Here is a 20,024-nt window from a genome sequence, read left to right as displayed (position 1 = left end):
TGCATTAGACTTATTGCTTCAGAAAGTTCTAGGATTAAAGTGGGAGTGCCGCGATCCCTACTACCTTAGACTTATTGCTTCAGAAAGTTCTAGGATTAAAGTGGCAGTGTGGGACTTAAACAAGACTAGAAATTACAGAGTACAACTTGCGAATTTTATTAATTTGTAGGCATAGATGACTCCAACTTTCTGTAATTTTCTCCAAATTTTGATGAAAGATTTTAAATCCTAAAACGATGAAGATCAGACACAACTTTTATGACATCCAGCTGCAAAGTTAAAGATAAGCTAAACTCCCCAGAGTTCCCCCAGCAGTTTTAGGCCCTTATTAAACGGAAAACTTCCAGTGAACGACAGAAAATTGAAGTAACAATTCTGGAGATAAAATTTAACAAACTCAGCGCGATATAGCTGGATCCGGTCATGACCAAAAGCTGTTTCAAGCAATTTGCCTAAGAGGACAGAACTTGAAAAGTTGTCATACATGGAGTGATTGAATATACAACCTTCAAGTTAACACTTAAAGCAGTTAGCACCACATCTTCCTTCAACCAGATACTCTCGAGTGTAATATTGCTTGAAGGGAAAAATGTATGGTCACAAGTAGCAGAACTAGTACTCAGGTACTCAGGTCGTGGCCCAATTGAACCATTCACTCCTCCATATATACATACACTTCTTGACGATTAACGTCTCAACATTATATCTGTTAAAATCAGGTGAAAGAGAAGAGGAGAAAAACAAAAAGAAAAGAAAAGACGTGCATGGTATTTACCAAAAGAGGCCAACCCTCTACTTTCCCTTTATACATAATCTCTTGCTGACATCAGTTCAAGTATCTACAAGTAATTCTTGAACTGAGTAAATACCAGAAAGAATACTTAAAGATTCTCGGATGAGGATATTTGTCTTACAAGAATGCAGTGAATCCTAATCTTGCAGGTTTTAAAAGGCTGCAGAAACCCTTGGCTATCGTTCTTCTGAATTGAATTTGTTCCAAGCCTCCTACAATTCACCAGAACCAAAAAAAAAATTATTAAATAGAACAACTTTTGCCACAAGGAGATGTGGAAATTTGAAAAGTGGGACATGAACAATCATGGAGCAGTTCAATTCCAAACATATAACTTTGTGACAGAAGTTAGATGATTTTTTTGTAAATAACTATTATGACATTACAGATCAAGGATGTACATTTAGCCTTCCAGAAACCTGTTACAGTACCCAATCTATGAGTGCCAAAGATGTTTTCTACCTATGCTTATTTTTCAGACTCCTTTCGCATGCCATATACATAATGGGCCCATACATAATATATGATATTGAAAGAACAAAAAATCTTAAAACTGAAATATCTAGTTGTAAATAAAAATCACATACTCACCAATGCCAGTTAAAACAAATGGAAATAATAGTTGAAATTGTTTTCTATAATTTGTATGAGCATAGTATTTTCTCCCAAACCCAAGATAAGATAATGAGGTGTTTTGGAATAATGAAGTAGAAAACATTGCCAGCTAGTTAGCATACCTTTAGAAGATCAAAAACTTTCTCACATACATACTTCTGCTGAATAGTTGCACCCCGTTGCTGTAACTTGTCAGGATGAACGCAGAGAGTAGCTTTTCTGTATGCTTTTTTGGCAGCAGCAGCTGTTATAACATCTGTCAGTGGGACTGGTTGCCAACCACTTTCAGGTCCAAGGATCTGATGGTGAAATCACAGGTGGTCAGAGAATCACACAACACCTTTTATGAAATCTAAACCAATATGACCAAATTTCATGCATAACTGTGTTTAGCATTTCACTGTTATCAAAGACATAAAACACTAGGTATACAATTAGTTAAGCGAAAAACTCAGTACATTTTATAGATAATGATTTAGCCAAAGTAACATGATCGTATCACAACCAAAATATTTACACGCATAAACATTTGTAAAACAAATTTGCATAGTCGTGAGCTCTCCAAACAACAAAGGCGGGGAACTCAAAACAACAGAAATCACAATGTTTCTTAACGTACTCATGTTGATTATCTGGATTCCATTGCATAGGACTAATAATAATGTTTTATATTCTCTCATTTATATTTAATATTTTGTCAAAGCATATGAACTAACATTGTCCAGTGAGAGTTATGAGACATACAACTAAACTCCTCAACATTAAGGAATATAGTTGAGCCAAAATCTTGCACTTCACCTGAATTAATAACGTGTTACACTAGGCATACTTGCAGTTCATGATTGTTAAAGTTACATCATTGTTAAAACTATCAGCAAACGAAAATCTACAGCAATGCAATGCCACTAAAAAACACAAAAAGAAGTTTTAATTCTTAAAATGCACTATTTGAATGGCAGTTTTATTTTGTGCACAAGTGCTTATGTACCACCTCCCAAATGTTTTTTATATTATAGAGTACAAGACTATAAGTGTACACACTGGGAGTTAACTGAGAACAGAGGCCCAAAATAACGCTATCAACGGTTATAGCAGACCCCTAATTTCTGTACATATATATTTCAAAATATCAAATGTATTTGGAAAAAAAGGGTTACAACTGTATCTCAGTATCTGATATCCGATTTTCCAAACACATCCTGGATATTATCGAATATCGGCATTTTTCTGCCATGCCTAGAATGGCAGTAAGTAAATCGACAAAAGGGAAAAGAACCTGATTTTTAAGCATCAATAGCTTGTGCTTCTAGACTAGTCAATAGGTAGGAGTGTAGGACCTATTATAGACCTTATGAAAAAGATCACTCACACAATCATCTGACCAGAAAGGAATTGAACTCTTCATCCTCAGCCAAGTTAACAAGGTGGAAAACCAAGAAAATGGTCCAAATGGATGAGAAAGTGAAGTGCATGTACGACGAATGCATAGACGATAGAATATCATTTACTTAAAAGGATGAAGCATCAACAATTAACATGTTTTGTTTTGAACATAAGACCCCACAAGAAGACTGTTAAATAAGTTCTGAAAATGACACCAACAGCAAACGTAATCTCAAATAAAAAGGTAGACAAATAGACAATGAAGCTTTCCTACTTCAAATGATTGTGTAAAAAATCAAAAACATTTAGCTGACATGCCTCAGATTTATTTGTAGCAATTCACATGTGAATAACAATGGTAAGATAAAGTAAATAGAACACAACAAAAATATAAGTGCAAATAGAGTTCAGCATACATATTGCAGGGTTGAAAGCAAAGCACGCAAGTTTCCCTGCTTCCCACTTGACCACCTTTTGACATCAGCATCAAGAGTTTCTGCTAACCTCTGCAATTAGAATATCCGGGATAGTTAGGTCGGGACAAGTTGCAATAATTCCTCAACCAAGTGAATAGGTTATTTACATTTCTTTCTGTTTGCTCTCTCTGAGCTAGATAATCACGCATGTTCTTCTCTGCAAGCGCTTTAGCCTGGAAAAGAAGTAATTCACCCTTGTTTCAGGTCATTGTCTACCATGTCATAAGAATATAAGATGACAACATATATGATATATGTGAAGACACAGATGAGTATCAATATACTAGCATCAGAAACAAGAACAATGCCTCTCGTTTCCTAAAAGCATGGACGCAAACAAGTAGCGCCATGTATCATGCTGTCACACTCATTTGAGCTTATTCAGGATGAGTATCAACATATCATCATCCATAATTACATCCTGACAAATGCATTGCACATCTAATAATGTGAGGCATTATTTCTTCCAACATGGTATTAAGGCAAAGTTATAAAGGAAGTAGTCCGTAGTCTAATACAGCAAAAGGATACAAATATAAAGAATTTCCGTATGTGACATTATTATATCATGTTGACAAATCCACAAAGGAAGTATCGAGGTACCATCTTTATCTAGATACCTCGAAACGGATGTTATATCTGTGACCTTAAAGCCATAGAATGGCATTGCTGGGTAACAGAGCCATGAAGCACAAAAAGAAAGTACATACCGCACGCTCAACCGTTCGCTGATGCCTCTCTAACCTAGCTTTACACCTCTGAGCTGATTCAACTTCATTTGCTTGAGATTTTTCAGTAGCAGAAGCTTCAGATTTGGAAATACATATTCGTTAGAGCTTAGAAATAATCTCCGAATAGATATTAATTAGAACAACGAAGAAGTGGACAAATGAAGTAAGGCAGATGCTGTTGTCTGAAAAATCGGATGCAAGATTAACAAAGTTACTCACCACCATGAGGTGTAGAACTTGAATATCTCTGGGAAGTACTGAAAGAACTTGAGCCTTGAAACTGTGCATCCCTCATATCCTATCATAAATCATTTCAGTAAAAGAATAACAGAAGAATATGCATAACATTCATACTTTCGAATTGAAAATAAAAAAATAATCTAAAATAGTTATGCTCACAGAAAAAGAAGCACTGTGCCTCAGTCCGCTATCTCTGGAAGTCGTAGAAAATTTCTCCGAAACGGATCTTTCTATACGTTCTCTTGCCTCCATAGCAGCCTTCTCTGCAGCACGCTCCCGAGCCTCTGCAGTTGCTCTCTCTACTGCAGTACGCTCCGCCCTGAGTCTGGATTCTGTAGAAGCCTTCTCAGCTAATGACTTCTCTCGAGCCTCTGCACATGCTTTCTCTAATCTTTCACGAGCCTCTGCCATTGCTCTTTGACGAGCTTCAGCAGTAGCTCTCTCCACAGCAGCCCTTTCTGCCCTTTCACGAGCCTCAATATACGCCCTCTCGTGAGCTTCGCGAGTTGCCCTTTCAACAGCCATTCTATCTTTTTCTCTTTCCCTCTGTATATCCTCTTCTAATTTTCTCAAACGCTCTTTTTCCTGCTCTCTTTCTTTTAGCAGCCTTCCTTCTTTTTCTCTTTCTTCCTTTCCAGCAGTTCCATTAAGTTTCGTCTCTTTCCTTTCTATGTCTTGGTCTGCCTTTTTTGATTTGATTGTTTTATATTCCTCACCAATCGGCTGAATTACTTTCGCATTCATACCATTCTCAACACACGGCCCCTCCCCAGAAGCTTCTTTGATGCTTTTCTTTCTCTCCTTACAATCCAGAGCAACTGAGTTTTCTGTTGAACACCTCTTATCTTTCTCTTCTGTAACTGTCTCTTCAAGTGTTCCTGTTTTCTTCTCAGTGCCATCTAACTTGGGATTTGGTACAGCCATCTTATTATTCTCACAATCATCATATTCAGGGGAATCCTCAGCTAAGCATGCTCCCCTTAACTGCTCATTTGCTTCCTGTTCGCATGACAGTTCAACTACTTTCAAAACATTCCCGTTCTCTCTGTGTTCAGAGGCATGTTGCACAGTATTAACCGTCTTCCCATACTCTTTTTCTGTACATGATTCTTGAGCCCTTTCTAGTTTCACATTATTCTCTTCCTGTTCACAGCCATCACAAGTGACCTTTGAGTTCTCAACTTCAACTTGCATGGGTGCATTATTGGCTGCTTTCAATTTTGTTACATATTCAACATTCTCCTGGACTACCGTCTCTGGTTTCAGATTCTTTTCCTCATTACTGCATAGATGAAAATCTTGGGACACTTCATTGTCCTTTTCTTCCCTCTCACAAGCCTCTATATGTCCGTTTCCAATGTCTTCCAGCTCACTTGCCTTTTTCAACTTCATCTCATTTCTCTCCCATCGATGAGACACTTCATTCATTTCAGTTTCTTTCTGTTTCTGGGGCTTCCTTAGCTTCTTCTCATCTCCCAGCGTCTCACATTTCCCATTTGGTAAAACCTTCTCAGTCACTTCTTGTTCACAGGGATTTTTTAGTCTCTTCTCACCTTTATCCTGTTCATGAGACACGTTTGGTACCTTCACATTTTCTTCCTGTTCATGTGCATCTTTCAATTTACCATCATTTTCTTCAGCAGCCTCATTTAGTTTCCTCTCCTTTTCCTCTCTTTCACGAGCCTCTTCCAATCTCTTTTCATTTTCTTCAATATAAAGTGCTTCTTTTTGCCTCCGTTGAGTTTCTTCCCGTTGGTGAGCCTCTTTCTGTTTCTTTTCATTTATTCTGTTCTCATTCTCTTCCCTTTCATGTGCCTGCTTTTGCCTCCTTTCATTTTCCTCCCTTTGCTTAATCTCATTCAGTTTCTTCTCATATATTCTCTTCTCATTCTGTTCCCTCACACGTGCCTCCCTTGCAAGTACCTCCCTTTGTCTCCTTTCATTTTCTTCCCTTTCAAAAGCCTGCTGTTTCTTTTCATTTTCTTCCCTCTCATGTGCCTCCCGTTGTCTCCTTTCATTTTCTTCCCTTTCAAGAGCCTTCTGTTTCTTTTCATTTTCTTCCCTCTCACATGCCTCCTTTTGTCTCCTTTCGTTTGCTTCCAATTCAAGAGCTTTCTGTTTCCTTTCAATTTCTTCCCTCTCACGTACCTCCCTTAGTCTCCTTTCTTTTTCTTCCCTTTCAAGAGCCTTCTGTTTCTTTTCCTTTTCTTCCCTCTCATATGTCTCCCTTTGTCTCCTTTCCTTTTCTTCCCTTTGAAGAGCTTCTTTCTTTTGCTTCTCATTCTCCTCCCTCTCAATACATTCTTTTAGTTTCTTCTCATGCTCTTCCCGATTATTAAATTCAACCACTTCTGCAGCGTTCCTTTCATTCTGTTCCCGTTCATACACTCGTGTAGGCATTGAGTTCTTCTCACTGATTTTCTGCTTAGAAGCCACCAGCACTTTTCCAGTGGTGTCCTGTTTTACCAGTTCATAGAACTGTTCTTCAGCTTTCCATTCTCCAATAACTTCTTCCTGCTTCTTCGATCCTTGAGTTAGCCTGCACTCCACGTGGCTTTTGTCTATAGCTTCTTTAGATACACTCAGAAACCTTTCCTTCATGTCTACATCTGATTCTACCTGAGCTCCCTGAACAGCTTTGTGCCTTTCCTCCCTATCAAAACCTTTGGAATCCACGGTCTTTCCAAAATTTTCATGAGAATTCTCTTCATTGACTCTGTATGCATCATGAGCAATTCCGCCCTCCCTTCTTTCCTTTCCTTTTGAACCCTCATTCAGCCACAAGTTCTTGCGATATTGAGGACCATCCTTCCTTTTCTCCATCAACTCTTTTGCGCTTTTCAATCTTGCTTGAGCTTTATCCATTGCTTCTTTCATAGCAGCTGCAGAGGCCGCAGCAGATAAACTTGCATCCACCTCCACATCAAAGAAAGGTGGTGATCTATCAATTGCAACTCCATGACGTGCATAATTTTTAGAAGGTTTGAGGTCTGAGGCCATTGATTTGCTGCATCCTTGCTTTATAGTAAACTTAGGTGGTGGTCTTGCAGGAGGTGGCACTTCAGAAGGTTGTGTCCTAAGACTGACATCAGTTACAGTTACAAATGCCTTCTCATGATAAGTTCCATTTCCATCAGGGTTTATTTGAAGTTTTTGATCGCTCTCAGATGTTCTTAAGACATCTGCACAGGCAGGTTGTGCTGTTGTGGCGTCCCACAAGCGCTCTCCATCCTTTGTCCCGTCATTAGCATTTACATTCAGGCTGTGGGAGTTTGCTACGTCAGGTAGTTGGCCGTTGCATTCAGCCATCTGCAAAGTAAGGTCTCCATCAACTAAAAAGGTATAAGCAGGGACAGCATTGAGTTGGGCTATATGAGTGAAACCACTAATCCTGTCATCATTGCTTCTCTGATTAGTCTTGTGATACGATACATTAAACTGTTTCACACCATCAAAAGCGTAAGGAGATTCTACAGTGGAGAAAGGCTGGTTGCTTTCTAAACAAACAGGATCCTCGCTTGATTCTCCTGAAGGGGACCCTGTTTCGGCTGGAGTCCTGCAATTAAAGAGGAAATTGAAGTAAGTGATGATCAAATCTAACATCTGGATAAAATTACATAAATAATTTTCGAGGAGAAAAAAAAAAGTTTCCTCCAGATATCTTCAGAGATGTAGGATTATATTCAAAATCGTATACTAAATAGGCAATTTGAAAAAAAAAATGAAATAATCGTAAAATGGAAAAAGAAACGGCATTACAAAGAAACTTATATTATCGGAATTAGAAAAAGATACACCTTCATTTGTTAGATTCTGTAACCAAACAAATGCAAGAAAGCATGTTTCAATTCCATTCTTATTTCTGGGATCTAAAGAAACTTACATCACTGGTCTTATCAAAAGACCATGACCATCTACATATGTTAGTATATGGCCTCCACAGTTTTCTATGGCTGTTCTGATTTCAACAATGACCTGGAATTTTGTTCTTTGTAAGAAGAATTGGCTCAGACTTATGTACTAATTTATGCTCATTTAGTTATTTACATCCTACTCTCATACGCTTATACCTACTCTCTTTAGATCCTACTATTTTAATGGTGATGCAACCAACATATAAAAGGACTTCCAAGGTCCAACACGAGTAGATTCTATCAACAAATTGAAAAAATTAAATGTATATCGCACAATTCCCACATTTTGAGCAACAAGCTTCCACAAAGTAAATATCCATCAAAATTATAATGGTGATATAGTTTCATGATATACAATGAGAACCACTTCCGCCACCCATAGTGTCTATCATGTAAGTATAGAGTTTTCTTCATCATTCTTGCCCCCTCTTCACTGCCTTTCAATAACCTCTAGGCACAGGGAAAACAATGTTTACTCCCAAAGATTCTTGACCAAGACACTCCAATAATAAAAAGTTGCATTCTTTAAAATAAAATCATCTTGAAAAATATCACCAACAATCTTTTTCTTTCAATTATATTCCCCTTTCTCTTTAAAAAGTAATCCAAAAAAGGAAAAGAACAAAAACGACTAACATTGCTCTTCTTCTTCTTCTACAAAGTAAAAACAACACACCAACTACCACACCTACTGAAAATCACACTTGAACTAAAAAATGGAAGTAAAAAGGAAGATTATTTACCAGACATCTTCATCAGAATCACTCTCTTCTTCAGCTTTAGTATCAAAAAACAGTTCTTGATAAGGAACAGCATAATCATCATCATCATCAAAACCACCAAAAATCTCCTTATAATCAAATTTCAAACTCTGGGCATCCACTATTTCATCATCTCCAACTACTGGAAGATCCAAAACTGGAATTGAAGATGCCCCAGAGTGATAACTACTGAAAATATCAGTATAATCTTCAACTTTCGATGAAAAAGATGGAATTTTGAACTTTGGACCACCTCCAAAAACGTCTGTATATACATTCTTTGTAGTACCATTTGCCATGGAGTTTTTTCTCTGTTCTCTCTCAGGAAGAAGAGAGAGAAGAGAGAAGAAAAATGAGGTGTAGACTCAAAACTCAAAACTCAAAACAGAGTGAGAGAGAAATGAGGCAGTGTAAAACAAATGAAGTGTTGTTGCTGTTGAGAAGTATAGCTGTGTACACTTCTGTTTGTTTTGTTTTGAAAGGAGAAAGTGTTGTGTGTGACTACTGATTTATTGCGACATTTGAGTTGGGAGATGTACCACCTTTCTTGTAGATGTTGCTGGACAGCAACAAGGGGCCCTGTCTGAAAATTCCTAGAACTACATTTTTTATTTACCAACACCTCCTTTAAAAAAAATTATTATTATTCAGTGTGGTAAAAGTTAATTAATATTTCGAGCTTTTTAGCAATATTTGTGTGTGAATTGGGACATTGGGTTAGGGCTTGCAGACTTGCAGGGTTTGAGTTTTTGGGTTTCGAGAATTTGGCGAGAAAAATACATCATATACGGTACGAAAAATGTCTTGGAAAATATCAGATTTTTGAAAGAGTTTTAAGAGTTCAATGGCAAATTTACCACCAAACAATGTTGCATCGTAATGAATAAACAGAAAATCATTAGCATTGGTTTTTTTATAGACAAATCTGTTTTAAATGAGATCAGTAACTTTTTGAAGCTGGCGGAATTCGATTCTCAAACTTCCAGTATCATTATTCAGAGGTTTAACCCCTTTACTAGTTGACACTTGCATGAGCATTGTTGTCGAGAACACATTAGTCATTTTGCCATTTGGAGAGCTCGGGAAAGTGCAAAATGAGAATTTCTTAAAGGGGTAACAGCAAAGTTCCCTATATGATTACAAAGTTAGGGAAATAATTATCTCAAATTATGGCACTTTTTAATACACTTACTTAAATCCAATGCCTTAATCAAGTATTTCCTCCGAGAACTTCATTCCTCCTTAAATTTATTAGATTTTTCAAATTAATTTCTTTCTTTTTTATGACTGTCTTAGCTGCCAGACTAGGTTCTGATTATTTAAACAGTAAGGAAAGAATCGGTTCAATTGTTATATCACAGTGTGAAAATGGCCAGCACATACATACCAACCGTCCACATCCACCAGCTTGGTTTAGCTAAATCAATTGACCAGGCACCACACACAAGGTACATTAGTACATTACCAAGTCGATGGGTCCTATTCTTTGGACAAGAAGATCACAATATTAAATGATATCAAAGGATTATAACATTAATTTTATGACAATCACAAATGAGTAAATTTGAACACCCTGCTTAGCTCCAAGGGTATTTGGGTGTGCGCATTCCCCTGTAGGACATACTGGTTGGTAAATCTCTTTTGGTATTGCATTTTGGAGAAACTCACTGCTGCATGCACATGGTGGTGTGTTCACTCTTCACTTTATATTCAACCATTCTGACTTCTGAGTTCATGAATTTACTTTGTGTAATTATCAGAAAATAAAACTAGAAGTTCTATAAGGAAAAAATAAATAAAAAAAGAATCCGTCGTCCAGGCTACAAAATAATTTATAACAGTCAATTTATCCTTTGGTAAATTCATCGTTTCTTTTGGCGATGAGAATAACATTTGGATTTTAACAAGGATGAGCACAAAATAAATTATTAGTCCAAGATTTTCTTTTGAAATGGTCTAATTATATTTGGCCTGCGATCACAACCAATCTTACTGCCACCAAATATTTATCAAGTCCTGACCTGGCCAGAGCAAGAGAATTAAAATGAAGGTAATTCCACTTTCAAAGTTGGAAAATTCAGAATTTATTCTAGTCAAATTCGTAGTTAGATCTTTTAAGACAAATTACTTATTCTTTTTCTTTTATTTTCCATTTTTCCAAGAGAGCTATTGGCTATAGGTGGTGTAGCCAAAGCAATTGATAATGCAGATGGGTCTTGCCAATAATAATAATAATAATAATTTAGATGGGCACTTGATTATTGTTGGTGTATAGATGACTAGTGAGGAATATGATTCTTTTCATGAGTATTTCAGAAAATGATCGAATTTGATCAATTCAACTAATTATATATATACTTAAGATATTTACAGAGTCTAAGTTCCCCTTAATTTAGTCATATAGAAATAGAATGATGTTTTAAAAAATAAAATAAAATTGGTTGAAACATATATATAGAACTAGATCGCCTCCTTAATTATGATTCCCATTTCTATATTTCATTCTTTAAACCCATCATGTGCGGGCATCATATTTGAATATATGAAGCACTTGGAAGTTTAACAAATATCCATATCCAATAAAAAATAACATATCATGATCCATTAATAATCCATATCCATATCTATTAACTCCTTAATTACATATCCATATCCATATCCAATAATTTGTACTTTTTTTTATCCGAATTTTATCATTTGAGAAGTGTTATCACTTATGTAGAGAATTTGAAAAGATGCAAATGCAGCCGAAAAATAATCCGCGCAGAAAATTTTGTTTTAGTCTGTTTGGCCCAGCAAATAAGGAAAGATCTTGAAAGGACAATTTTAATTTATATTAAATTAGTTTTAAATCTCCAGGTCAAATACTAAAGACGGATTAGTTTGTTACATCGGTTGATTACGTCACATGTAATTATTTTTCGAATAAACTATTTTAAAAAATTTTTTGATCATGGCTCAATGAAGCATCTTGGGAGAAACGGATATTAATATAGGTAGGATGAGATCGCCTCCTTAATTATGATTCCCATTTCTATATTTCTTTCTTTAAGCAACTTCACATTATGCGTATCATCATCAGTTGAATATATGAATGATTATAGTGTTTACCACACAAATTGGGTGGTCATCATTATAATCTTGTACACATCCAAAATATAATGTAATACTTACATCAATTATACGGTGGGAATTCCCAGCTCAAGTTTACCACTGTAATACTCCTTTGGCATTCTTCTTTCTTAATGTAAAATTGGGAGTCGAAGTGTATTGTATAGGAAGGATCTAGTACTCCTAATTAACGAATTTTATCATTTGAGAAGTGTTATCACTTATGTAGAGAATTTGAAAAAGATGCAGCCGAAATGTGAAATCCCCTGCAGCGAAAGGGTCGTGGAGTTTTAGTCTGTGTTGGCCCAGCAAAAGAAGGAAAGATCTTGTTTTCCTCTACTTTGGTTTGTGTTCTCACTATCATTTCAGAAACCAAAACAAAAGGCTTTTACATCATGGTCTACACAGCTGAAATCATTCTACCCGTTGAAAAATCTCTGTTTTAAATCTCCATATCCAAATACTAAAGACGGCTCCTTGGGTCCCCTCATGTTGGCTTGATTACGTCACATGTCACATCGATTAAAGTTCAGGATTCATCATTCTTTGACTAATCAGTTTGACTTAGCTTTAAGAGAAAATTAATCATAAGATTTGGTAATCTGATAAAAAGCAAGAGTCAGCTGTCCTGTGTAGTTAACAGACGTAGGCAGTTGCAATTAGGGTGCCAATGGATCGGTTTTGGGTTGGGTCTTAACGGTTTTGGTTTGGATTTTACTATTTACAGTTTTTTCGGTTTCAGTTCTTAACGGTTTTAGTATGAGAATTATAAAACCCAACCCAAATCTACGGGTTTTATCGGTTTCGGTTCTAATTCAGATTTTTATTATTTATTATGGTTATTAAACAATTTCAATCATTTAAATACTAAAACTTGCATTGTTTTTTTTTTTTTTTTTATTTTCCTACACGATAATATTTTATATATAATTAGTGATGTATCAACAATCATATTTACATCAATTTATGAATATGTATCAATCATACACGTTAAAATATTTACTATTCATATGATAATTTAAACCTTTAATATATAAATTAAAATAATCAAATATCTAACCTTATAATTTTGATTTTTTTTTTTACGTATATACACATATATTTGTTTTCATTGTATTAACTCAATCGTGTACACGTGCAAATATGCAATCACATATATTTGTTACATTGATATATTTTATGTGCATACACATATATTTGTACACGTGTATTAACTTGCATTTTAAATCAAACATGTGAGTACATGCATCTTACAATTACATCTCATTACTAATTTTTAACATGAACACTATATATTGGTTTATAATAAGTGCGTGTACAACAATATATCAAGCATGTGTATCCTATTTAAATATACACGTGCACAAGTTAATAAATATAAAATGTATTAGTTAATTCATAATATACATGTTGACGTTATTATTAACAATTTATGATACACTTGTTTAACGTATAATTATAAAATATGCATTTAACAACACACATTCACTATTATGCTATATATATTTAATAAATTTTTACAAGTAAAAAATATATTTTATATTATGATGTATGAATTTGATTATCTTAAATGTAATATAATATTAAATTTTATATATCGAAATTATAATAATCGGTTTCAATTTCGGTTCGGGTACCTACGGGTTTTTTACTATTCGGTTCAATGATTTCGGATTTTCGGTTCTTTATTGATTCGGTTTTTAATGACTCATTTTAAATGGGTCTAATTTTTTAAGACTCAAAACTGGAACATTTGGTTTCAATTTTGGTTCGGTTTCGGATAATCGGTACCCATTGGCACCCCTAGTTGCAATCTTCGCAGTATTAAGCGTAGCTTTGATTGAGCATCAATCTCAGTGCCTTTAGGATATTAACTCGTCAGCCCACGGCCAATCCCATTTCAGATATTACAGCCACCACCCAAGGACAAATCCCAATAATAATTTTGATATAAGTCTAATTTAATTTTTAATTTCACTATAAGTCTCAATCCACATTGACGTCATATTTTTTTATTTATAATTTCGACTCAACAACACATTTTCAATTTTAATTTCAAAAGCCTTATATAAATTTAAATTTGCATATGAAAATATAATTTTACATAGTTTTCTTTTCATATGAAAATTTAAATATACATATATTTTCGAAATTAAAATTGAAGTGGAAAGTGGACTATGGGCAAAAATATTTAGAAAAGGTAGGCTTACAGCTCAATTACTTGATCCCATTTCTAGCCCATAAATTTTGGGATACAGTATTGGAACATCTTCCTAAGTCATTATGTAAATCCATCTCTAGAGTCTAGACAATGAGAGAAAGCTCCGTTTTTTCCTTCTCAATTTATAGATAGGAAAAGGAGGGTGAAATGTATCTCAAGAAAGAGAGCCATCTTCCTTTCAAAATGCTTGGTGTTTACGGTTTACCTGGAAGAGGATGGATAAACCTTGTCCTACACTCCTAAGTCTCCTATCAAACATTTTGATAAATGCATCGGATCATTGGATGTGTGGGCCAAGTATCAGGGAAAAATAGATAGCGCGGATCTATCCCAGACTAGTACCAATGTCTAAAGATAAAATCCCACACCTAGCCCAAAGTGGTTCAGTTCGAGCGAAATATTGGTGCTAGTAGCCCATGGGAAGTAAAGTAGGCCTAAGTGCCTAACTAAATGGCAAGTCTCTTTATAAGAGCTGCACAACTTATTGGGTCTGAAGCATTAGATCTGAAGGCAAGCCTACTGTGGAGCACAACCAAAGGCTTCTGAACTCGGGCAGAAGATGTGAAGAACTGAACCCATTCCCTGAATTGGCCATTGTATAACGAATGGAAGGTCAGTAGATCCATTTCGACGAATAAAATACATGCTCAAGAAAATCTATACGGCCACTACCGTTGCCAAAGCCTGTAGCCAGAACTTAGATTAGTATGGCAACACTTCGAGCAGAAAGTGCCTATCAAACAGTAAATAAAGGTTGTACCTCCATTCTGAACTTCGAAGACTTCAAGGGTGGCTAACTAACCACAATAATGTGACGTACATTTGCCTTGTCTTCAATAATTAAGTACGAGCGGCTCACTATAAATATACATCTTTTTGCTGATCAAGCTATCAAATTAACCCAATCAAGAATCTCGCCAGCACTCATACAAAGTAAGCTTCAATGTGAGCAGTCCAACGAAAAAAGAAGAAGACATAACTGGAGATTCAAATAACTACGCAAAACTACACCAAAAGAATATGCATCTTGCAACAGAGAGCTTTACTAATTCGAAGTCGTCTAAAATTGAGCATCTTATTGCTCGATAGACTTTTAAATACTAGTAGTCTCAAGAGGAGAAACTACCCCAAAATCCAACTAGCTATTAGCTGCCTAGCGCAGAAAGGCTGACTGATGATCAGACGACAAGAATTTTGTGGCTGCCCATACAAAATGCCCCGAATCGTGTTATGAATACCTTTTACAGAGATCACAAACAGGAAGGCCCTTGATCTGCATTTGCTTGTACATCCATTGCCAGTTCTCTGGTTGTACCTCACCCCCAAGAGCACGAATTACAGCCCCCCCACTACATGAGCCGACTCTGCAGCAGTCCTCAAGGGGTAGTCCCTTCACTAACCCATACAAAAATCCGCTGGCAAAAAGGTCCCCAGCTCCAGTAGCATCGGTAGCTTGTGCCTCCCCAATGGCTGGAACTCGTACTGCCTGAAGCGGGAAATTGCAACTCATGAAATGATATAAGTCAAAAAAAAAAGGTTCAAATTCTTCTCCTTTCACACCTTTGCTCATGTGAAAGGCTTACAAGCATGGAATTCTTGTGTATTGTACTTTTTGACATCATACACCTCACTAACCTGTTTTCCATGTTTCACCATACATCCATTAGAGCCAAGGGTCACCACTGCCCACCGACAGTGTTTAGCAAGATATTCCAATGCAACTTCAGGATTGACATCTTGTTCACCCCTAAATCCATGCAAGCCAACCATGATTAGTGAACGCAATATATGCTTTTATTTCTTGATTATTATTATTTTTAAACATAGCTTTTACTTTTCACATAATGTTGACGCATAAAAGAAGAAATTGTTTGAAATACAGGATGCTTCAGTTCAAAGTTTCTCATTAACATCTCTCCATATTTGTACTCAGACAGGCAAAAGTGATTCTACCTCTGTGTGGCACACATTTTCATTATATGGAATGCATTAATATGCAAGACCCAGAGCTACTATTTTGGATGGCCAGAAAATAATGCGGTGAATGATCAAGAAAACTTAATGGATCCTTTTTTTTTTTTTTTATGTAATGGATTTTACTTTCACTTATGATGCGAAAATATATCCAGCTATAATTATGTATCTCATATGTTAGAGGGCCTATATTAAAATGTGGCACTATACACACTACAACCAGCGAATAGAATTTGCACGATTAAACACAACTACTTAAAGACTTCTGCTGGTGAATTACCACAGCTTCTATATATCAACACTTCAGCATGTCAGGAGTTGTAGGATCTATTAGTTTGATAGCTTTCAAAGGTAAAGGTAGCTTAGCGTCCATGACTGACATCTATACCCCACATCAACCCATACGCCTATTACAGGACAGAAGAGCCGCCTGCCAATTGGAGCATTAGGTCGTCTACTCCTCTTATAACACTTCCTTCTTCACACCTATTACACTCAAATACTATATAGTATATACAACTATTAAAGACTTCTATTGGTGGATTGATTAACTATACGACCACACCTTCTACATATCAACAGTTTGGCGTGTCAGGGACTGTTAAAAACTAGTGGTTTCATAGGTGTCAACGGTAAAGGCAGTTTAGTGAAAGTGACCATGACTGATTTATATACCCTACACCGGTCCATATGTCTCTTCCAGGACAGATGCGCCTTTCAACTATAGCAATAGGTCGTCTTGTATGTACTACTTATTTCTTCACACCTCACCTGTCATTCTCATACGTTGAGATGTGTGTAAGATAAAGTTTGGCAAGTTTCAATTACCTCACAAGCTCTGTTGCTTCATCTTCATTAGCAAAACAGAGGTCAATATTGCCAGACTCCAGTAATTCTAGGAGTTGCGACCTGAAGTTTCGAACCATCTGCAGAAATTTTAATTTTCAAAGATGTGTACTAGGTACCTTTCAGATGAGAATGACATTCCTATACCTCAAAACTAGCCAAGTCCATTGAGACAGACACTCCCTCTTGTTTGGCAATCCTAATAGCTGCATGTATTGATTCCAGATTGAAGATTGCAAATCTCAGTACCAGCCACTGCAAATTGTTAAGTTAAAGGGTAAGCTGAGTCCAAAAGAGGCACTTTGATGGGTAAGATATTTTTTGTACGTGACATAGGCATAACCTACAAATCTACAACTATTAGTATGACTGTCTCTGTGACTATAAAGTCTGTACCAAATGTCAGGAAGTTTAACATTTAACAACAGTATAAGCCTTCATATTATAGTCTCATTGGAAACAACCTCAGAAAAGGATCAATCTGATCAGATCATATGAATCATCTGATCTTTAGAAACTATTCAGATTCCTGTCCAACATCCCTTACAGCCAAAAGTAATTTCGTGCATTGGTTTACAACCATACAAACGAACAGTTATGTCCCATAAACAAATAAGGCTACTGATTGGTTTACAACCATACAAACGAACAGTTATGTCCCATAAACAAATAAGGCTACTGATACTTTTGACAAAAGATACAACTTCTGTACCAAAAAAGAAATAGGAAACAAGAAATGCCTTACCTTGGCGCCTCTTACATCCTCTCTTGTTAGCTCAAGTGGCTGTTCAGGAGGAAAAAATACAGATAAGCTGTCTGCAATTATACTAGTTTGCTACCTCTTCTCACTCATTTTCAACAAAATAAAAAAGTGGAAAAGAAAGTTCAATACACCTGAAGCCTAATAGCACTTGAGAGACAGGGTCTCATGGTACGGTTCCCGTCAGCATCAACTAAGCACACGCACTGATGCACATAAGTGATTATTGTTTTAACCACAACAGACAAGATCGTAGAAGAAACAAATAAAAAACTCAATAAGACAATATGAGTCAAAAGAAGTGAATCTTACTTGACCAGTGGTTCCCTTCTTAATCCTCAACCTTGAAAGATTAACCTTGCTAGAGACCATGTTGTGTATGAACAGACCCCCTTGTTCATCATCCCCACATGCCCCTATAAGGCCACAAGTGATGCCAAATCCTGTAGCCAGACCACGAATTGTATTGGCAACACTCCCACCAGCTATTGTTTTTAGAGGAGATGGATCGTTGGCGGATGGGAGGATATGGGTATTTAACTCCCTCAAGATATGCTCTAGTTCTTCAATTGCAACCTACAACACCACAAAAAATTTACTTCCAAATCAAGCTTGTAACTACATGAAATATCAGCCAGTTGCAATGTATGAGTATTTGATTTTTGTTTGGAATTTTAGTGACCATTTTTATGTAGGCTGTAACACTCATTTTTTGCGCCTATTCTTCCAAGCCATAAAATCCCATTGCTGTAACTTTACTGGGTCACACTTTGTATTTTTCCACTATCTACAATGTATACACACACACACACAGAGAAATCAGGAACTCTCATACAGAAACTTAACCAAAAAGTTTCAGCAATCTAAAAACCTGCATTTTACTATAAGAAGCACTCCATAAAATACAGCACACAACTAAACTGTAAATGTAGAATGGTTAAGCTGGCTGATATTGTTGTAACAATTAACAAATGTTACAAAAGTCAGAATATTGAGACTGAATTGAATACATTAAATTAGACAACAAGGGCATTAATGAAATGGGAAAAAGGATTACAAAAAAATGCTAGAGAAAAGTATACCGGAATAGAGCCACCTCTCTCGCCAGGGATTTGAGAAAGCAAAGACCAATCCACCCTTACCATATGATCCACAAGGGCAGAGGGTTGGAGTCCTAAGATAAGAGGAGGAGCTTCACATTTCTTGGGTGGTACTACTACTACTTCTTCAACCAACATCTCCTTTTTTTTTTTTTTTATCTCTCCCAAGATTACTCAACAAGCTCCTCCCCTTTTCTCTCTCTCAATACTAAATAGTAAGTCTTTCTATTTATATATAGTAGTGTTGATTTGTTGAAGCACAGTAACCAAGGATGGAGCGAATAAAGAAAAGTGTTCTGAACGACTCTGACTTCCTATGACCAAACTTCTAGTTCGATTACTTTTACATTAAAAAATGTCCTTAGATTCTTGAAATTTCGTATACCAATTCTGATATATATATATCCATCCAAATAATTCGACAGATGGTCTACGGATTTTCAGGGCAATTCGGTACCATTCTCCTAGCTGTTCTACTCATTTTTAGCTCGTACTTTTTTCGTGCAGGCATGCCCATAACAGCGCTAAAAGCGTAAGAGTATCACGCTCTCCAATCATCAATCGAGTGCTTAGAGAAGGAATAGGAAATCCGTGCTGCTGCAAAAGCAATGAAATCATTGGCTAAGAAACACGTGAAAACACTATTGCTCGTGCACTACCAATAATTGTTACTTTGATTTCAGTGATACAAAATTCCTCACAGATCAAAATTGTCTAAACAAGTCGGAATGAGAGGAATCAAATGATAAAAAGCAGTGACAAAAGACAAGATTGGCTGCAAACAAGATTTGGCCCCTCTATCTCATTTTTATCGGTTATTGTTTGTTGCCATTTAAGCCGAAAGCAAGATGAATTCAGCTTTGTCTATTTGTAGAAATAAAAAATATCAAAATTCAAAACTAATACAGTACCCAAAAGCATTGCTCACTCCCACTCTCAGGCTATACAAGTTGGCCCAGCTACAACACAGCCGAAAATAATAATTCAGCACTAGACCTAAACGATAGGAAGCCCCCAACAGCTCATGTTTCGTACACAGATATTCCCTTACCAACACAGAACCATGACAATGTAAGAACAGTCAGGATATATTACAGTA

The 20,024-nt window shown here is 36.3% G+C and overlaps 2 protein-coding genes across 3 annotated transcripts; both read right to left on the bottom strand.

Moving 5' to 3' along the window:
- Positions 1–747: 747 nt before the first annotated feature.
- On the bottom strand, positions 748–9,427 carry LOC147502960 (uncharacterized). Of its 2 annotated transcripts, XM_086607770.1 has the most exons (9): positions 8,896–9,422; positions 7,671–7,794; positions 4,398–7,547; positions 4,218–4,296; positions 3,978–4,072; positions 3,375–3,440; positions 3,208–3,297; positions 1,531–1,707; positions 748–1,005 (listed from the first exon to the last, which is right to left on the bottom strand). In XM_086607770.1, exons 1-9 carry the CDS (start codon positions 9,210–9,212, stop codon positions 970–972), a joined length of 4,134 nt encoding a protein of 1,377 aa, XP_086463896.1. In that variant the 5' UTR covers positions 9,213–9,422; the 3' UTR covers positions 748–969. The 2 variants fall into 2 exon arrangements, with proteins under 2 accessions (XP_086463896.1, XP_086463895.1); XM_086607769.1 differs by having other exon boundaries at positions 4,398–7,794; positions 8,896–9,427.
- Positions 9,428–15,118: 5,691 nt separating this feature from the next.
- LOC147502959 (pfkB-like carbohydrate kinase family protein) lies at positions 15,119–19,447 on the bottom strand. Its single transcript, XM_086607771.1, has 8 exons — positions 18,908–19,447; positions 18,138–18,401; positions 17,960–18,031; positions 17,811–17,849; positions 17,213–17,320; positions 17,048–17,145; positions 15,881–15,992; positions 15,119–15,731 (listed from the first exon to the last, which is right to left on the bottom strand). Exons 1-8 carry the CDS (start codon positions 19,061–19,063, stop codon positions 15,474–15,476), a joined length of 1,107 nt encoding a protein of 368 aa, XP_086463897.1. The 5' UTR covers positions 19,064–19,447; the 3' UTR covers positions 15,119–15,473.
- Between the last annotated feature and the right edge of the window lie 577 nt (positions 19,448–20,024).

This window comes from Coptis chinensis, chromosome 4 (genome assembly GCF_015680905.1).
Source record: "Coptis chinensis isolate HL-2020 chromosome 4, ASM1568090v1, whole genome shotgun sequence".
NCBI classification, from domain to species: Eukaryota; Viridiplantae; Streptophyta; class Magnoliopsida; order Ranunculales; family Ranunculaceae; genus Coptis; species Coptis chinensis.
The sequence above is the reverse complement of the archived record's forward strand: the minus strand, read 5'-3'. Positions and strand labels throughout refer to the sequence as shown.